This window comes from Canis lupus, chromosome 34 (genome assembly GCF_011100685.1).
Source record: "Canis lupus familiaris isolate Mischka breed German Shepherd chromosome 34, alternate assembly UU_Cfam_GSD_1.0, whole genome shotgun sequence".
Taxonomy (NCBI): Eukaryota; Metazoa; Chordata; class Mammalia; order Carnivora; family Canidae; genus Canis; species Canis lupus.
In genome coordinates this window covers 4,065,087-4,085,003 of record NC_049255.1, presented here as the reverse complement: position 1 = coordinate 4,085,003, position 19,917 = coordinate 4,065,087, and the positions used below count along the sequence as shown (strand labels likewise).

Genomic DNA, 19,917 nt, shown 5'->3' with positions numbered 1-19,917 from the left:
CCTAAGCAACGTGAACTACAGTTACCTACCGTCTCTGCTTCTTTTGGGCATTTCCATCTCTTTTCATAGAAGTTGATTTTAGACTGACTTGAGATATGCAGCAGCTTGTCTCTGGAACTGATTTTGTGCTGATTATCTGTGTGTTCTTCCCTTTGACAGAAGATCTTGTTTCTTCTCTCAGAATCCTGCCCAAGACCTTACCAGAGACCCTGGCTTGGGAGCTGTCACTAGAGATGAATATAGTCTTGAGAGAGTAGACCTCTCCCAAGTGGTGTGAAAGCCCTATAGAACCAGATTCCAGTAAACACAAAGTTACTTCTAAACACTTTTCCAACCGCAGCTGTGAGAATTTTGTGACCAAGCATGAGTCCCTTTTTTTGGGAGTAATGGAGAAAGGAAGAGAGGGGTGACAGGTTTTTCTGCTTTGAGAAAGATAAAAGAAAATGAAGCAAAACAATGCCTTAAAATTCAGTTCTTGCATCTCTCAAGGGATTGAAAGTGGAGTCTGATAGAGACAGGATCTTGTTAGATTGTGCTGTGATTTGTGTCTCTTAGAGGCACCTGGGCTCCAGATCACTCTATAGAGATGATCTTTGAGAAATTCCTTCTTGATGCAGGTGAGTTATCCCCCAATCCTGCCTAGGAGGTAGAATAAAGATTTCCCAAGTTTCTTCCGCTGAATCCTAAAGCAAGTATGCTTTGGATTGGGGACCATGTTGCAACACAGAAAGCAGTTGTCTTCAACAGGAAACTATGTAGTCAAGAAGATACTGAATTATATATAAATTTGAAGATGCGACAAATTAATTTCTCATATTCCCTATAAAATATGAACAAAGTTAATTTATAGATATCTTGTTCAAACATAATTGTCTTAAAAGTTCCAGTGATGCTTAATTTTTAGTAGCCATTTAAAATGGTGCAAATTAACAGGACACTCATTCTTTGTTTCCTTTTGCATAGGGGGGGTGAAACATAAAAATGCAGATTATTCTGCATACCTTTTTCTTTCTTTTTTTTTTTTTAAGCACTTGTTAGCATTTAATGAACCTCCCCCTATGTGGCTTCAAGCTACCAGAACGCAGGCTCCCCCCACACCCTTTATCTTCTCCTCAGCTCTTCTACTGAAGAATTTGGCCTTTACGATGACAGGCTGTTTTGGGTGCTTTCCCTTTCCCAAAACTTTGTAGTAGCCCGATCGCACCACATCGATAATAGGAGCAGCTCCAGTCTTGTTTTTGGTGGCATTTACCCGTGTCTGCTCACTGACTAAGGTCCATAGTTTATCAAGGTTGACAGTTGGGTTATTTTTCCATTTTGATAAGACAACAGTGCTACTTTGGTAGAAAAGATTTTCTCAACTTCCTTATCAAATGACTTTGTATATCTCAATGTGTTGCAGAAATGGAAAAATTTCCTGTAATTTTGAAAAGGATTTTATAGAATAAAACATAAAGTAACTTTCTTTGTTCATTTAAAAAAAAAAAAAAAAAAAGGTTGACAGTTGGGCAGAAGCTCTGGTTCCTCTTTAAGTGGTAATGTCTCATACCGACTTTTCCAAAGTAACCTGGGTGATATTTGTCGAAGTTGATCCTGTGATGATGCATGCCACCAGCATTACCCTGGCCTCCTGGGTGCTTCCAGTGTTTGCCGATGCGGCTGTGGCCATGGCTCACGTGGCCCCGAAGTTTCCGGGTCTTCCCCAGTCTGGATGGCATGTTGGCGGCCCAGAGGAAAAAGGGCCATACCTTTTTCTTTATGTAGAACAATTGGTATATAGAGAGTGTGAAACTATTCTGATTCTTGGCCAAATTTTCTTTCAGAGAAAAATGATCTGTAGATTTAGTCTTTGTTCTTATAAGAAAACGTTAATGCTAAGTTAATGTTTGGAGGAAAGAGTCACCTTTAACATCTGAATTACAGTGGGGCACCTGGCTGGCTCAGTGGGAGGAGCATGCAAATCTTGATCTTCGGGTCAGGAATTTGAGCTTCATGTTGAGGGTAGAGATTTTGGGAAAAAAATGAACTTTAAGAAGTTTAAAAAAAAAACTTAAAAAAAAAACCACATGAATTGTAGAAAAGGTAACATATAAAACATATCTCATGGAAGTAAAATTTTTTTCTAATCCAACCTCCTCAGTTTATACTATAAAAAAATTGTTTTAGTAAATCTATGTGTATTATAATTCGGATCTTTTGAAATGAACCAAGTTTTCCTCTTTTTAGGAGTATATTTTCCCTTAAAGGTGAATGATCACTGGGATGAAGCACATCTTTCTTTCCTGCTTGGAGTGCTCTGCTGGAATTTTCTACCTGCAGTTTTGGACATTTGTCGTGTATTTTGCAGAATTAGAACCTTAAAATGCAACTATCTCCTTGTAGAAGGGAATGATACTGAGAAAGTGACCTTTGTCAGGTTTAATCCCATTCGGTAGTAAAATGGAATAGAGAGGTCAGGCAAAAGTTGGTCGAAACAGGCTTTTAATGGGACGCTGTTGTGTGAAGTTCCACAGCCCGCAGGGGAGGGAGAGAGCGGGGGAAGTCTCGCGGGAAGATAGGGGCAGGGTGGCATTTCAGTTACGACAAGGGTTACGTTACAGGTCTTTGTTTTTTTTTTTTTTTTTTTTTTTTTTTTTGGTTACAGGTCTTTGTAAGCTAAGTTAGGGTAGGGCAGCAAGGCAGCGTCGGCAGGAAAGATGGGGGTGGGGCGGCAAGGCGGCGTCATTGGGAGGTTGCTGGCCTGGGGTCGGCCGTTTTGAGGTTTTGAGGTTCTCAGTCTCGCCAGCCCAATAACCTTAATTTGGGATACTTATCTAGTGGTTGCTATGTAATGGGATAGAAATTGATTGTTAACAATTGGTGCCTCGGGCAAATATTTAGATATGTAAATAGAGTTGGAACTTGAAAATTTGCCTTTCCCAGGGGCCTGTTTGAGTCATCCTCAGAGTTGGGTGAAACAACAAAATAGGAAAAACTCTGCATATAGTTTTTTTTTTTTTTAATTCCTTAAGAATTTCTTGTGCTTTATATTATAATACACATATTAGTAAAAAAATGTGTATATAACTTATAAATTCCAATATGTTGGGAATACTTGTTCAGAAAAATTTCTACCCATGGAATACTTAATTAAAAAGGTTCTGAGGCCAGATCCCTATAAATTCACTCTGACTTTTGTCTTAATGATTGGATCTCCTCCTTCCCTGAAAATCTATGCTACTTAATTAATTTTGCCATAAGGAAAATAATTCAATTTTATTAAGGAAAAAAATTTTATTAACATGACAAGAAGACTTGAAGAGACTATAAAAATTTTTACTATGAAAATTTTAAGAATAGTTATTCATTTAACCATAGTATTATTGTCACACTGTACTAAATTAACAGATTTCAGTATTTCCTGACAATCCATCATATTAAAAATTCCTAGATTGGCTCCTTCAGTGTCATTTTACGGTTGGTTCATTTGAGGGAGGATACAAATAGGGGCTACATTACTTTTGGTTAAGTTCCTTTTTTTTTTTTTTTTTTAAGATTTTATTTATTTATTCATGAGAGACACACAGAGAGAGGCAGAGACATAGGCAGAGGGAGAAGCAGGCTCCCTGCCTGGAAGCCCAATGCAGGACTCAGGACTTGATCCCTGGACTCCAAGATCACGCCATGCTGAGCTACCCAGGCGTGTCCCAAGTTTAAGTTCCTTTTGATCTAGGATATTCTTCTCTTTGCTCCCCTCATCCATCCCTACCCTAGTTTGTCATTGATTTGTTAAAGAGTGCTTTGGATTCTACATTTGTTCAGTTGCATCCTGTATGACGTCCACCACCTTGTTCCTTTGTCTCCATACTTCCTTTAAACTGGAACATCTAAGTAACATCTTAGGTAACCTGAACCTGTTTGTTCAGAAGAAGCAAGACAGGTGTGCAATTCTTTCCCTCCAGTTACCAGCTTTCAGGGTGTAAGGAATTGATGTGCTATTTTCATGGATGAGGGAAGTGTTTTTTCTTCTGCTTTTTTTTCTTTTGTGTTTCATTTTGTTTGTTTTGTTTGGCTTTCCCCTTTTTGAGTATTATGAACTTGTGGATTTGTAAAGCATTCAGTGTATTTCCATCAGTTTCTGTCATTCTTTGATGCTCATATCATCCTTTCTTTGGCGTGTAAGACCCTCTTCATGATGGTTCCTCTGTCCTTTTGCCATGAGCCTATTAGATCTTTGATATCTTTGTTGTTGTCTGGCTATAGGGAATGTCCTAGGCAGTACATTTTTGGCTCCAGTTCGGAATCTTCCATTTCTGAAAAAAGTCCTGGTTTCTTTTATTGTGGGTTGGTACTACGTTCATTGTTTTGGTTTTGAAGTTTTCATTTAATTTTTCTCCCCCTTTTAGCATTTTGCCCTTACCACATTGGTCATTTCTCCCTTGTTGGTTTGGGATTTGAAGAACATGTGAGTATAATACTTTTACAAACTTGCTTTCATTACTTGCCTCCAAATTGGGTATTTGTTGAATAAACGATAGTGTTGTAAAGAGTGCCTTCATTTCTCAGTTTGCCTTATGCAAAGGCATAGTTATGCAACATGATCTCATTATTTTTTTAAACTAACAGTGGCTCAAGACCTACGAGGTCATGTTGCTAGTTAAGAAAAACATGTTCTGAATCCTGTGTTGCACTATCTTTCTTCCTGTTGGGTGGGCCAAAGGCACACTATTGAAAGGTTTTCTTATAGGCTGATTTTTGACCCATTCCATTAACTTGTATGTTCCCTTCTTTCCCTTTTCTTCAACTTTTCCATAGTGAATTTAGAAAAGTAACAGTATACCAGTCAGCTAAAAAAAAAGGGTTGGTCTGTCTTGGAATGATAGGCTATACTGTTTTCTAAAGAATTTATTTTAATTTTGACATTCTGTTGTTTTTAAAGGTAGATAAATATTGGGATGTCAACTACAACTGTTTTCCAGGAGCCCCAGAAAGAACTAGTCTTTTAAGGAAGAACTAATATTTTTGGAATGTTCTGTTCAATTTATGTATGTGAATCCTGAAAGATCATTCTGAAGTGTTCTGAAAGAGCAAGGAGATGTGTTCCAATATTCAGTGCAGCTTTCAGTTCTTGCTGGTTGAACACAAAAACTTGAAAGGTTCAGATACATGCTTTGATAAATTTGAATTTCCAAACTACCAGCACTTGCTGTCTCAAATTCAGGAATCTAAAATATTTGTCACTGTCCAAACTTTTAATTTCTGTAAGTTGAAAATGGAACAGATTTGGAAAGCAAGGGAAACTTAAACAATCACTTCTGGGGGTAGGAGGTGAGGCTGAGTAGTACCTGGTGGGTGGGCTGCTCAGACAGTGCGCTGCTACTTTCATTGCTCAGCCCACAGTCCCTCTCAGGGGTAGAATAGAGTGCAGACTAGTGTAGTACAACTTTGGTTTTTATAAAATTTAATTTACTCTGATTTTATTTTGTTTGAGTAGAACACTAGTAGGAGAATCTGGTTTGCAGAGATGTCATTCAAGGGGGTTTTATAGTTTTCTGGTTGTAAGTTGCTGAAACAGTTCACTTTGAGTCTGTTCGTATTATTTACTACATTGTTAAACTGGGAGGTAGACCATATGGTAAAATTAAATTCTATTTATTTTTATTTCTAGGTCCAAGCATCTCATTTTGAAGGTCTAATCACAACCATAGTTGGGTATATACTTTTAGCAATAACACTGATAATTTGTCATGTATCCTTTAATGAACTAACATGGATGTTTGGTGATACTGTTATTCATACTAAAGAGTTGTTCCTGTTAAGGACAAATCTGTTTCTCTTCTGTCCTCTCAGTAAATGTTGTAGCTCTTTGTAGTGAGGATGAGGGCATACAAAGCATAAAATAAATTCTATCAAGTAATACATGTTGCCTATATAAGTACCTATTCCTTTGTACCTTTAAATACTCAATTTTTCCTTGACTAAATGCTATAGGGGTTGGCAACTCTTGTTAAATTTCATAGGTCTCGTCGCTTGCTGGGAGTCTGCTATATTGTTGTTAAGGTAATTCCTGTTACAAGTTAATACTGGAAATGATTTCTCCCTGTTTGGATATTGATGGTCTTTGTCTTTACTTAAGGTCTCTTTGTTAGTGGTGGTAGAGATTGGAGTGTTCCCTCTCATTTGTGGATGGTGGCTGGATATCTGTTCCTTGGTAAGTTTGATACTCATTGTATAATTTAATAATGGAAAGGCATCAAAAAGGGAAGTCTTTAGAATGGACTCCTTTTAAGGGAAACTATGTGATAATAATTGGCTTTTTTTCTCCCTGAAAACATCATTGTAAAGTCTTAATGTTAAGAATTTTTCCTGAGTACCTGATTTTTTTGAGGCTTTATGCAAATTTGCCAAGAGTATTTTGACTGGAACTTCTCTAATAACCAGTGAAGAATTTTTGTACTCATTTTACTCTCCTAATTTTATATACCAAGATATTATACATATAAATACCTAGACATTATACACATAAAGGGAACAATCTGATAAGACTGTCTTTGTAATAATAAATTCAACTCTGACCATTTCTTTTAACTAAGATGCTTAATCCTGATTATAATTTTTAATAGCTATCAGTGATAGTCAAGTTTCGACTTTTCAAAAATATTTTGTATATAGAAACATGCTGCCTTTGGTTCTGAGATAACATTTACATTTACTGAGCTTGGGTAGCTCAGTCGGTTAAGCATCTGAGTCTTGGTTTGGCTCATGTCATGATCTCAGGGTTGTGAGATTGAGCCTCACGTATGGCTCCACACTCAGTGGGGAGACTGCTTAAGATTCTGTTCATCTCCCCCTCCCTCCTGTGTGTGTGTGCGCTTGTGCTCTCTCAAAAAAATAAAATTTAATAAAATTTAAAAGAAAACAAAAACTTGTCATGAATGCAGACCTGTAATCATGGAAAGAAGGTATTGGGTTTTTTTTTCTTTAAGAGTTATTTATTAGAGAGAGAGTGTGTGTGAGTGGTGGAGGAGATGGGGCAGAGGGAGGGGGAGAGAGAAACCCAAGGTGCCAAGTGCAGAGAACAACTCAGTGGAGCCTGAGGTGTGGGGCTCGATCTCAGGACCCTGGAATCAGACCTGAGCCAAAACCAAGAATGGGCATGCTCAACCATCTGTGCTACCCAGGCGCCCTGGAAAGAAGGTATTATTAACAAATGGCTCTTTCACAGTAGCAGCATTAGTAAAGTTCTGATTCACCAATTAGTTTATCAGTCTTCTTATATTTAAATTTTTAAAGTGTCATTATACATCCCTGAAGTAGAATCCAAACTTATCATTTATATTTCTGTGATGCTATGAAATGACATTAAAAGAACTGTAATTCTAGAAGTATCATAATCCATACACACAGTGATTTATTCGCTTCCTAGAAAATAGAGATGTTGATTTGGTAGATGTAAGTGATACAGATCTCTCTCACCTGTTCTGCTTTGATTAGGAAATGTTTGATGCTACTCTGAAAGATCGAGAACTGAGTTTTCAGTCAGCTCCAGGTACTACCATGTTTCTGCATTGGCTAGTGGGAATGGTGTATGTGTTCTACTTTGCTTCCTTCATCCTGTTGCTGAGAGAGGTAAGTTCTACAAGAAAATGCCAACACTGTAAATTTATAGGAAGGACTTTTGTTAGGCTATGACGATCTCCTAACTAGTTTTCTCTAATTTAGTCTAAGAGGGAATAGCTGATGAGTTTGGCTTTATTTCTTTAAACTCTTTTTAGTCGTTTCTTTCAAAAATTGACAAGTTTTAATAGAAATCTGTCTATGATTAGAATTTGAAAGATAAGTAGATTGAGGGGAAAAAACTCAAAGTACTAGTTTTATTTGATAGGTATTAGGACCATCTACTCATACAAGTTGTTGAAATTTTATGTGATGTGAATCTGTCTTGGACTCCATTCAAGGAAATACAGTGCTGGAAATACCCAAAGGGGATATGGTTTTGTAGGATCAAAATGTAAAATAAGTGTTAATCAAGCCCCTTAAGTTTGGAATTATAGTGAGGGTCCTTTATGATTCCAATTCATTTGCCAGATGGGTATCTTCACTAATCCTATTTTTAGAATATAGTCCTTACTGATTTGAAGAGTGCAAGTAGGGTCAGTATTTAATTAGTGTACATCTCATGCTCAGTCATTCTGATGCAGTGGGAAGTACAAAAGGAGTAATTCTGACAAGCGTACTTACTGCTATATATTCTTTCCTTAAATATTACTGCATATTCACTCTGGGCCAGACATTGTGCTAAGGTAATAGTAAGAAAGAAAAACACAATCCCCATTCTTTTTGATTGTATATCCTGGGAAGCAATACAGCCATCAGACAAGTCAGCTTATTCCATTGAGAGAAGTGATGGAGAAGTGCAGGGCAGGAAAATGTGCAGGGCTGCCAGAGGAGACCACCTAATCCAGTGTGAATACAATACAAAAGCACCAAGGCTTAATGCTATTCTTGGTGTACTTTGTTCTTTGAGAGATTGAGGAGTTAAAGACGAGGCTAGGGTCAAAGTGTTCTCCTGAATTATATAGTGAAAGTTTAGTAAAGTTTATTTGCAAAGAAAACTTGTATTCTTTCTTTTTTTTTTTAAGATTTTATTTATTTATTCATGAGAGACATAGAGAGAGGGGCAGACACATAGGCAGAGGGAGAACCAGGCTCCCTGCAGGGAGCCTGATAACGAGACTTGATCCTAGGACCCTGGGATCATGCTCTGATCTGAAAGCAGATGCTCAACCATTGAGCAACCCAGGGGTCCCTGTATTCTTTCTTTGAAATAAGCGATTGAGACTAATCTTTTCAAAACTGTAATTATGTGTAACCTCTGAATTACAGTGTTAAGTGATAAAATTTTTTACATTAGAGTTTTTCATCTTCTCAGTGTGGTGGGTTTTTTATTGGTACAGAATCCTCATATTGGGGAGCTGGATGGAATCTTAGAGGTCGTATACCCCCTCACTCGGAAGATGGAGAAATACAGTTTGGGCAGTTAAGGGGCTTTACATGGGGTAACTCAATGAATTTGGACCACCAAGGACTAATACCTAGACTCTGTCACCCACAGCCTCTTGGGTTAATGATTGCCCTGTCACCCACAGCCTCTTGGGTTAATGATTTCCATTAAGAAAGGGAAAAAAGATGTAGACAGTAGAATGAAAATGCTGAGAAACTTTAGGGTTTCTTAATAAGGTAATTCCTCTTGGGAGTATAAGACTGGAATCAGTTCTTCTATTTAGAGCATTTATAAATTGCAGTTAATTCTTTTACCAGATGATGCAATACAGTGACAGTTTATTATTATTATTTTTATTTCTTATTTATTTATTTTTAAAAATTTTATTCGAGAGAGAGAGAGAAAGGCAAAGGAAGAAGCAGGCTCTTAGCAAGGAGCCCGATGTGGGACTCGATCCTGGATCCCAGGGATCATTACATGAGCCGAAGGCAGACACTCAGCTGCTGAGCCCCCCAGGCGTCCCATAGTGACAGTTTTTTTTTCAAAAAAGCTTTTCACCTCAGAGACTTAGATTTCTTGACAAAATTTTTTTTTTAATATTTTATTTATTTATTCATGAGAGACACACAGAGAGAGAGAGAGAGAGAGAGAGAGGCAGAGACACAGGCAGAGGGAGAAGCAGGCTCCATGCAGAGAGCCTGATGTGGGACTCAATCCCAGGACTCCAGGATCATGCCCTGGGCCAAAGGCAGGCGCTAAACCGCTGAGCCACCCAGGGATCCCTGATTTCTTGACAAATTGTACTTAAATTTTTTTCATAGAATGAATAAAAGCATCAAAGGACATCAAACAAAAGATACAGTTTTTATATAGGTTCAGATTTAGGAACTTTTTCTTTCTTTGTTTCTTTCTCTCTCTCTCCCCCTCTTCCTCCCTCCCTCCCTCCCTCCCTCCCTTCCCTTCCTTCCTTCCTTCCTTCTTATATTTGTTTATTTGAGAGAGAGTACACAGTCAGGGAGAGGGAGAAGCAGGCTCCTTGCTGAGCAGGGACTCCAGGATCATGACCTGAGCTGAAGGCAGATGCTTAACTGACTGAACCACCCAGGCACCCCACAGACTTCTTTTCATAAGAAAGAGAGCCATGTGAATTTTCTGGTGCCCATTTTTTTAAGAAGCCAAAATTCTAAGAGCTTATTTTTATGTTAATATTTTAGTTCATATACAGAGTCTGAAGATATTTATAGTTTTTTTTTTTTAAGATTTTTTTTTTTTAATTCATGAGAGAGACAGAGAGAGAAAGATGCAGAGACACAGGCAGAGGGAGAAGCAAGCCCCCATGCAGGGAGCCTGACGTGGAACTTGATCCCAGGTCTCCAGGATCATACCTTGGGCTGCAGGCGGCGCTAAACCGCTGTGCCACGGGGGCTCCCCGAGTATTTATAGTTTTTAAAATATATTTGCAGGTACTTCGACCTGGTGTCTTATGGTTTCTAAGAAATTTGAATGATCCAGATTTTAATCCAGTACAGGAAATGATCCATTTGCCCATTTATAGGCATCTCCGAAGATTTATCTTGTCAGTGGTGAGCATACCTTTTTATTGTTTTTCAGGTGAAGTCTGTTACCCTTTTGTTTTATTGGGGGTTTTTTTGGGTCAGGGATTGGTAGAGTAGCTATATTAAATAATCTATGTTTATCAAAGCTTGTAGAACTTCATCGTCAAATAGCTGTTTTATTGGTTACTTTGATAAAGTAAATAAAATGCTTACTAAGACAAAAATGCTGTCTAGTTCTTCAGTGGCATAATTGCCAAATTATGGGTTTCTGAATTACATTAAATTTCATTGGAGCAAAAAAAAAAAAAAATTCAATGGAGCAGTGGAGATATATTAATAGCTTCTGAATTAACTCTTAACAGAAGTATGTCAAAGCTTTTTCCCCCGCATAGAAGAAATCCTCTAGTTAAAGCTAAGTGTCTCTGAAATAAAATTTTAAAAGCAATATTGTGCCCTTTGGAAAATTTTTAGCCGTTAACATTAGGATCATGTCTTAAAATACTTACAGGTAATTTATTAAGTTGCAGGCAATTCTGGTCCTTCATTGTAAGTTTCTGAGTCTCTGTTCAAATACCATGCAGTGGTTATCTTTTGTGGCTCCTGTTAAAGCCCTTGTGTCCTAGAGAGAGAGGAGCTGCCTTCCCAAGAATGCATTCTCTCCAGAATGACCCAAGTCTAGTGTGTGGAGTGAGAGCACTCTGGGCCATGCATGGGTGTAGACTTGGATTGTGTATTGGTTGAGTATGTTCAGAAGTCTGCTTGTCTCTCATGGGAATGATTCACAGTGGTGTCATGTCTTTTTTTCTTACTGCAGATTGTCTTTGGCTCCATTGTCCTCCTGATGCTCTGGCTTCCTATACGTATAATTAAGAGTTTGCTGCCTAATTTTCTTCCATACAATGTCATGCTCTACAGGTGAGTTTTTGAATTTGGAAGCTTTACTAATTTAGCTCCGTTGATATCAGAGTGCATATATTTAAAACATTCATTTCTTAACAGATATTGGAAATCATGTGATAGTTGCATTTTTGCCATTTTAGATTATATAAACATTAGTTTAGCAGGTTCATTTTCCAAAGGAAGACTTAATTATTTTTCTGCAAATGAAGTATGCCTTTGTTCAGCATTGAAATGTTTACTACTTAATGAGAGCATGTTAGCCACAAACATCTTTTATATGAAAAGCACATCATAAGGTATGTAACCATAGTTGTACATTTAATTATAGATTAAAAATAAGATATAAGGCGTATGGATGGAAAATCTTTTTGATTTAAAAGCTTAAATCACCCAGAAACCTACTCTCTACCGACTCCTCCTATATTCCTTTTTTCAGTTACTTGGTATTACAGAAATCTGCCAAGAAATTGGATTTCTTCCTCAGATTTCTCATTAGTCTTTAAATTTTTTAAGTCTCATCTTTAAGAAGTTTTATTTAATTATTTTAGAGAGAGAGTGTGTGGATGGGGGAAGAGGCAGAGAGAGGAGAGAGAGAGAATCCTTAAGTGATTCCCCACTGAGCATGGAGCCCTAAGGGCTGGCTCCCAGGACTCTGAGATCATGACGTGAGCTGAATTCAAAAGTCAGAGGCTTAGCCAACTCAGCCACCCAGGCACTCCAAGTCTAATTTTTAAAAATCTTTTATCTAATCCAACTTGATTTACTACTTCCTTAGCTTAGGCCTTCCTCTTGTTCTCCATTATAAACCATCCTTTACACCCCTGCCTCTTCCTCCATAATCTACATGATAATATCTGGGTCTTTTAAAAAGACATGCACAGATTGGTATGATTTCACATGGACTTTTCAACATTCTGTTCCAACATTGTCTGACTTGAATTCTGCTCTCCAGCCATGCTCCTCTCCATTAAGTCTCCCTAAAATACCTAGCTATTCCTGTCTTTTCCTTTCTGCTTGTAATAACCTTCTTCACCATGTTTGCCAGACAAGCTTTTGTTATCTTTCCTCAAAATCCAAATTAAGATTTTTTTTTTTTAAGATTTTTCTTACTCATGAGACACAGAGAGGCAGAGACATAGGCAGAGGGAGAAGAAGGCTCCTTGCAGGGAGCCCGATGAGGGACTCGATCCCTAGACCAGGATCACGCCCTGAGACACTCAACTGCTGAGCCACCCAGGCATCCCCCAAATTAAGATTTTTATCCTCTGAGTTGTTCCCTAACTAGTGTAAGTCATCACTTCTTCCTTATGTGTTTGTGTCTGGTCATAGAACCAGGAAGCACAGATTTTGGCTTTATATATTGTTAGGATAGACTGATTTTCGTAGTCTGTTATACCTAGAAGTTTAACAAAATTTTTGGATTACGTAGCATTTTTTAGTCCATTCTTCCATTAAAAAAATCGAGTTCGGGCAGCCCCGGTGGTGCACCGGTTTAGCGCTGCCTGCAGCCCAGAGCGTGATCCTGGAGACCTGGATCGAGTCCCACATCAGGCTATCTGTATGATGCCTGCTTCTCCCTCTGCCTGTGTCTCTGCCTCTCTCTCTCTGTCTCTATGAATAAATAAAATCTTTCAAAAAAAAATCGAGTTTCCCATTATATACCTGACACTTTTCTGTGCACTGGGTATATAACAGTGAACAAAGCAGAATCAAGAAGATTCTGTTCTTGTGGAGCTTACATTTCAGGGAGGAGGAGACTCGATAAAAATAGATCAAACATAAAGTATATTAGGGGCCATAAATACTATAGGGAAAAAATGAAGCAGACAAAGGAAATAAAGTGGTCAGGATGGGGTTGTAATTTAGAATAAGTGATAAGGACCTGCAGAGGGGACAGTTGAGGAAAGCCTTGAAGGAGGTGATGAGTGAGTGAGCCATGTGGATTCCTGGAGATAGTGTCCTTGCAGGGGGTCAGGCAAGTGCAGTGATGCTGAGGCCTCTTTGAGGAGCAGCAGGAAGGCCAGGCCAGTTTGGCCAGAGTAGAAGAAATAAAGCATGTGGTAGTTGGCTGTGACGTTAGAAATGTCATGGAAAGCTAGATCCTAGAGAGTATCATAGATCTAGTGTAAGCACTTTGGTCTAACTTGAGTGATTTGGGGAGTTCTTAGAAAGACTTGAATAGAAGAGTGATCTGATACAGGTTAACATGTCACTGTGGCTGCTGTGATGAGAAGAGACTGGGTCAGAGTAGCCAGGGCAGGAGGCCAGCCAAGAGGATAGTGTAGTAGTCATGGTGAGAGGTGAGGAAGTCTGACGTGAAGGAAGTAGCAGTGCAGGTCATGAGAAATGGTGAGTTTTGTTTTTTTTTTTTTTAAAGATTTTATTTATTTATTCATGAGACACAGAGAGAGAGAGAGAGAGAGAGAGAGGCAGAGACACAGACAGAGGGAGAAGCAGGCTCCACACAGGGAGCCCGACGTGGGATTAGATCCCGGGTCTCCAGGATCAGGTCCTGGGCTGCAGGCGGCGCTAAACCGCTGGGCCACCCGGGCTGCCCCCAGAAATGGTGAGTTTTAGGGTATTATTAGGGTCCACTCAACAGGGCTCTGGCTGTTTGAGTGTGGAGTGAAAAAAAGGCAGTCAAGGATCCAAGTTTCTGTTCTGAATACCTGGAAGGATGGAGTTACCATTTATGGAGATGAAGGAGCTGTGGGAGAGCAGGATTAAAAGGGAAGAGTGGGAATTTGATAATGATCAATTTAAGATGTCTCATGTCAAGAGGAGACATGGAGTTGGCACTTTGGATATAAAGTTAGGAGTTAAGAAAGATGTCTGAGTGGTACGTAGAAATTTACAGAAACATGGTATTTTCAGCCACATGAGTTTGCATTTGTCCAGAGAGCATGTATAGAGGAGAGGAGAGAGGACCAGAGCTTGGGGCCCCCGTTGTCTCTAGCCCAGGGAGCTGAACAGGAATTAATGGATCTAGATAGACATCTAGTGAGAAAGTGTTTGAGGAGCAAGGGGTGGGTGACCAATTGTGTAACATGATACAATATAGCTTAGTGAGGTGAGGACCAAGACCTGACCATTACATTTAACACAGAGGTCATTGGCGACCCTTATGGGGAACAGTCGTGGAGGAGTCTAAGGGAGAAGCTTTAAGAGGAGAGTGGGGGGACTGGTGATAATGACGATGAGTTCATAAGAGTCCTCAAGGAGTTTTGTGGTCATCCCATCAAAGTTCAATGTGATACAGTTATAATGGAAAATAAAGTCACACTGTAAATTACAGCTGTTTATAATTGTCTTAGTGATGCTCCAGTGAGTGAACTGTCCCTTGAGCTGCTTCTGCTTCAGGTGGTCTTGCCAGCATTACTTGAGCAGGGACACACGCGGCAGTGGCTGAAGGGGCTTGTGCGAGCATGGACCGTTACCGCTGGATACTTGCTGTAAGTAGACCGCTGATAACCCTTCTAACAAGGTATGTTCCATGCCCCACTCAGGAAATAGTTTTAGGAACAGACCATTTAGTGATATTTGCAGGTGTATATAATACTTTTAATTCTTAGTTTTTCTTATTTTTCTAATTATTCTCCATTGTTTTATGGAGAATGTTTTTGTCGTCTCATAGAAGTTTGCTGCTGGCCCAGGTTCTTTGATTTCGTTACACAGGGTAAAAGTAAACATTTTTTTTCAGTATGTTAAAAGCAAGCCAACTTAGCCCTGATTATTTTATTTATTTACTTTTTAAAAAGATTTTATTTGAGAGAGCAAGAGTAGGAACAGGGGAGAGGAGCAAGAGGAGAGGGAGAAGCAGACTCCCCATAAGCAAGGAGCGCAGCAGGGAAGCTGTTACCAGGCTTGATCCCAGGGCTCCTGGATCATGACCTGAGCTGAAGACAGACTTTTAACCGACTGAGCCACCCAGGTGCCCCAATCCGTATTATTTTAGAAGTCCTATCCTGACCAGTGGAGGCATTTAGTCCGCATATTGCCTTTTGTTTTTTCCATCTTTGTATATTATATATTTATTTTAAAGTTGAATCTTTGTAATTACAATTTTTTTCCCCAGAAAATATGTGGCATTCTGCAGAGACCTTACTGTGAAATATGCATTTGGTTATATTGGGTTAAGCAGGTGTCTGTCTCTGCTTGCCCTAGGTTTGCCATGACTGATGTGTGGTTCAGAGGTTTTATTTATTTATTTTTATTTAATATTTATTAACATTTTATTATTCATGAGAGACACACAGAGAGGCAGAGACACAGGCAGAGGGAGAAGCAGGCTCCATGCAGGGAGCCCGATGTGGGACTTGATCCCAGGTCTCCAGGATCAGGCCCTGGGCTGAAGACAGCGCTAAACCGCTGAGCCGCCTGGGCTGTCTGAGTTCGGAGGTTTTAATTGAGCTCCATGCCACAGCAGACAGAATAGCTGAGCTGAATTTGTGGGGTGTTCTTAATATTAACATTAAATTTGAAAAAGCTTACTTTAAAGCAGGTACCAACATTAGCCCAGAATGAGATAATTAATAAATACTGTTGTGTACAGATTCTACTTGTACATTTTCTACCTTAATAATAAGAAAGTGAGCCTCATGTCTACTGTTTCACTCTGGTCTGAAGTGAGAATGTAATTTTTACACAGGGATCTTCATTCCTATTTATTGGGAGACCAGGAAGAAAACGAGAACAGTGCAAATCAACAAGTTAACAATAATCAGCATGCTCGAAATAACAACGCTATTCCCGTGGTGGGGGAAGGCCTGCATGCAGCCCACCAAGCCATACTCCAGCAGGGAGGGCCTGTTGGCTTTCAGCCTTATCGCCGGCCTTTAAATTTTCCACTCAGGGTAGGTACAATAAGACTTTATTGGAAGTCAAGTTTTTTCTTTTTCTTTTGAGGAATTTGGTGGTGGTGTTGATGCTCTTAGCATGCAGTCCTCTGTATTGATATATCTTACGGTCTCCTGACAAGAACCCCTAGTCCTCTCATTAACAGAAAAATATATATATGTGTCAGATAAGTTTACCAGATTTTAGAGATGGGTTATAGTGTTGGGATACCATGTACTGTTGCTCCCTGCTGTTTGAAGCAGTGTTAAAGACCCTAAGTGAAAATAAGAAATTAACGTCATTAATGTATTTCAGCTATGTATCAGGAACTGAAATGGGCATTCTAATGTTTTTCCCATTTACTATCCATCCCAATACTGCAAGGTTGAGTAGTAACCTTCAGATGAAACTGAAGACCAGACTGGGTAAGGAAATGCTGTCCCGGTGAAACTTTGCCTCCAGATTCCACCAAAGCTGTTCCTGATGGGTTGTGGTAGCTTTTGTGTTGTTAAATCTGATGGTCAGGTCTTAGGCCTCACTTTACTTGCTCTGTAGTAATGTGTCGCACAGTTGGTCAGCTCCACAGAATGCTTTTTCGGGAAGTGTTCAGGAATCTTTGCAGAGGAGGGGATGCTTTTAAGCCTCTTAAGTTAGGCCAGGCACAGACAATATGGAAAAATGGGAGGGCACTCCAGGCTCGTGCCAAAACAAGAGGCAGGTTAGACATGGTAGGTTTGGAACTGCAGGGAATTAAGTGTATTTAGAGGGTGAGGGTGAGAGATGGGAGGAGTCCTGAGAGAAGAGATGAGGCTCCTCCATGGGTGAGAGTTTCTTTCCATCCTGGATCAGAGAGAGGATCGGTGAGAAGTTTCTCAACCAGTGAAAGCTGGCAGCCTTAGAGGCTCCTCTTGGGGTGTGATTGTAGGTCCTTTTCAGCCTTCTTGCTAGAGCCCTGCCTTCTGGACGAGGGAAGAGGGGTGCCCGGTAAGGTAGAAGGCAAGCAGCAGTTGCTCCTTTCCTGCCGAGAGCAGCTGCTTTCCTCTCAGTGTGTTCCCTTTTTATTTGTACTTTTCAGTATGAGAGCCACCAGCTCACATGTGGATTTTACGTTTAAACTTAATTAGATGTGAATTCATTTTGTTAAGGCTGTGGTGCGATAGATGTGTTCATTACTTTAATGGTGGGAATCCCTTGACATTGTGTACATGTGGCAAATCACGTTGTACACTCTAAATATATTATAATTTTGTCAGTTATATCTCAATAAAGCTGAAAAAAAGAGAAAACCATGTCTAGTAGGATAAGATGCAGAGTAAATACAGTGTAAGGTTTCATTGCTCCTTCACACACCACGTCAGGTGTGCAGTGGCCGCTGTGTAGGGTGGTGCAGGTCCCGTCGTCATGGACAGTTCTGATTAGACAGCACTGTTAGAAAGTGAGCTTTCCTTTTATGAAAACTTGTTTTTGAGAATTTGATTAAAAAGTGAATGTATTTAGTTTTAATTAATAGGGAAAACTTAAGCTGATTAAGTTATTATAAGTTTTATTATAAGTTTTATTTTTGTGCTGATTCAGAAATACATTTACTTGTTACTTGCTGATGTGTCTGATTATATGAAAATAGACATTTTCTTTTGGCCGAAATTATAGGTAATTTTACCTAAACTAAAAATTCCTTTTGGTGTGAAATGGAAGGAAACATGGAAATATGGGCAATTTCTTTTTACTGGTAGAATTATGGTGATTCTTTGAGGGGTGTTTTGAAATACATTGAGCACATATGAACCATTTATGCACTCTTACGTTTTGCCTTGCAGATATTTTTGTTGATTGTCTTCATGTGTATAACCTTACTGATTGCCAGCCTCATCTGCCTTACTCTACCAGGTATGAGCTAATGACATGCAAAGATGCTTTGTATATTTCATCAAGTATAAGCTTGAAATAGTTTGCCCCTTATTTTTGATTGAATATGGGATATTGATCTTTTTAGGGTTCTCCATCTCCTTGGAGTCATTTGTATTGCAACAGGGTAACAAAATCAATATAAAAGTTCTGATTCATTTTTAGAAGTAAAGTATGTATATGGTCACTCAGTTTTCTTGGGCATCTTCTCTTTATAGTGTAGGTTTTCAAAAAGTTATCTGTATGTCTTAAATCATTTCTTCAAGCCAGCCTTTTGATGTTAACATGTTTGCCCTCATTGTATCTTTCCTGTCCACTGCATGGTGTTCCTAGACTCTTTATGAAGCCAGATTATTTCCCTTAATCATCTGGTATTCGCAGCTACTAATCTTTAAATTTCGGCTAGACACTTTCTTTAACAAGTAAGATGAATGAATCTTACTCGAATGGATGAATGTAGTATACTGTTCATCATGTTCTGCAAAGGTCAGGGATAAATGGGGTTGAGCCCAAAGCCAGTGACAAAGTGTTGGGAACAGCAACTCCCAGTTGGTGTGTATGGCAAACCACAAAATTTTAAATCATACTGATACATGTTAGCCACTTAAATAATCACTAAGTGGAACATACTTTTCATCTCTTAAATATAAGCCCATAAATGTTATTGAGTTAGTATCTTGATTATAGCACTGCCTCTATAATTTTATAAATCAAATTTGTATCAAATACTTGAGTTTTTCCAGGAGGGCTAAAGTCAGTAAGGAGCAAGTAGGAAGTGTAATTTCATGTGAGGTTTCTAAAAATAATGAGAATATTCTCTAATCTGTAGAAATTGTGATTTAACTTAAAGTGGTGATAAAAATAAAATTTTTTTACATGTTTCTGAATAATGATTTGACCTTAAGAACTGTACTCCTAAGCTCACTACTTGTCATATCACAGCTCTTAAAAATGATAAAGTGTGATTAATGGTTGGGTACAATGTGGTAAACATTGCTGAGAAAACTTAGTTTTTGAACTTTGGACAGTTTTACATTCGTGATTTTTATATTCCATTTTCATGTTTTTTATCAGAGATATTAAGGAAAACTTAAAAGAAGGAAATGTAATTTACTACCTGAATTGGGCACTAAAAGTAATTTCATTGAAGATTGTTAACTGAATATTTCCCTGTTAACCCATTCCCACCATCTAATGGGAAGAACATGGTTGTTAAATCCTAGAAATACTTGGTGTCATAAAATGCATTTAAGGTGGCAAGGAGATTCTTTCCCCCGAAGGTTGCTTTTCTGTAGCTGTAGTTTTTTTTTTTTTTTAAGATTTTATTTATGTATTCATAGAGACAGAGAGGCAGAGACACAGGCAGAGGGAGAAGCAGGCATCATACAGAGAGCCTGACGTGGGACTCGATCCAGGGTCTCCAGGATCACGCCCTGGGCTGCAGGCGGCACTAAACCGCTGTGCCACCTGGGCTGCTCTGTAGCTGTAGTTTAACTGATGATAATTCACTACAAATTAGAAACTTGACCCTGTCCTCTCAGAAACACTTAATTAGAAGTAAGTGAAATATGAAGTGTGCAGTAGAAAGGGGCCATTAAATTTTTAAAAACCAGCCAACCCAACTATAGCAACTATAAAAACCTCGGAATAAAAATGTATATGTGCATACACACACACATGCACACACACACACAAAATACTAGACATTTCTACAGAATTATCTGTAACAATTTTTAT

General features: G+C 38.9%; 2 protein-coding genes across 6 annotated transcripts in view; one reads left to right on the top strand and one right to left on the bottom strand.

Annotated features, from left to right (window-relative positions):
• MARCHF6 (membrane associated ring-CH-type finger 6) overlaps positions 1–19,917 on the top strand; it is an 82,925-nt gene that overhangs the window by 42,893 nt on the left and 20,115 nt on the right. For all 5 annotated transcript variants that reach the window (XM_038583321.1, XM_038583322.1, XM_038583320.1 and 2 more), the window contains exons 11-20: positions 4,386–4,444; positions 5,648–5,728; positions 5,971–6,039; positions 6,116–6,190; positions 7,474–7,608; positions 10,447–10,566; positions 11,354–11,454; positions 14,754–14,891; positions 16,088–16,292; positions 18,093–18,162. In XM_038583321.1, the coding sequence (XP_038439249.1) occupies positions 4,386–4,444; positions 5,648–5,728; positions 5,971–6,039; positions 6,116–6,190; positions 7,474–7,608; positions 10,447–10,566; positions 11,354–11,454; positions 14,754–14,891; positions 16,088–16,292; positions 18,093–18,162 (1,053 nt within the window). The remainder of the gene's footprint in view (positions 1–4,385; positions 4,445–5,647; positions 5,729–5,970; positions 6,040–6,115; positions 6,191–7,473; positions 7,609–10,446; positions 10,567–11,353; positions 11,455–14,753; positions 14,892–16,087; positions 16,293–18,092; positions 18,163–19,917) is intronic.
• LOC119877857 (60S ribosomal protein L27a-like) lies at positions 1,021–1,737 on the bottom strand. Its single transcript, XM_038583325.1, has 2 exons — positions 1,510–1,737; positions 1,021–1,304 (listed from the first exon to the last, which is right to left on the bottom strand). Exons 1-2 carry the CDS (start codon positions 1,716–1,718, stop codon positions 1,067–1,069), a joined length of 447 nt encoding a protein of 148 aa, XP_038439253.1. The 5' UTR covers positions 1,719–1,737; the 3' UTR covers positions 1,021–1,066.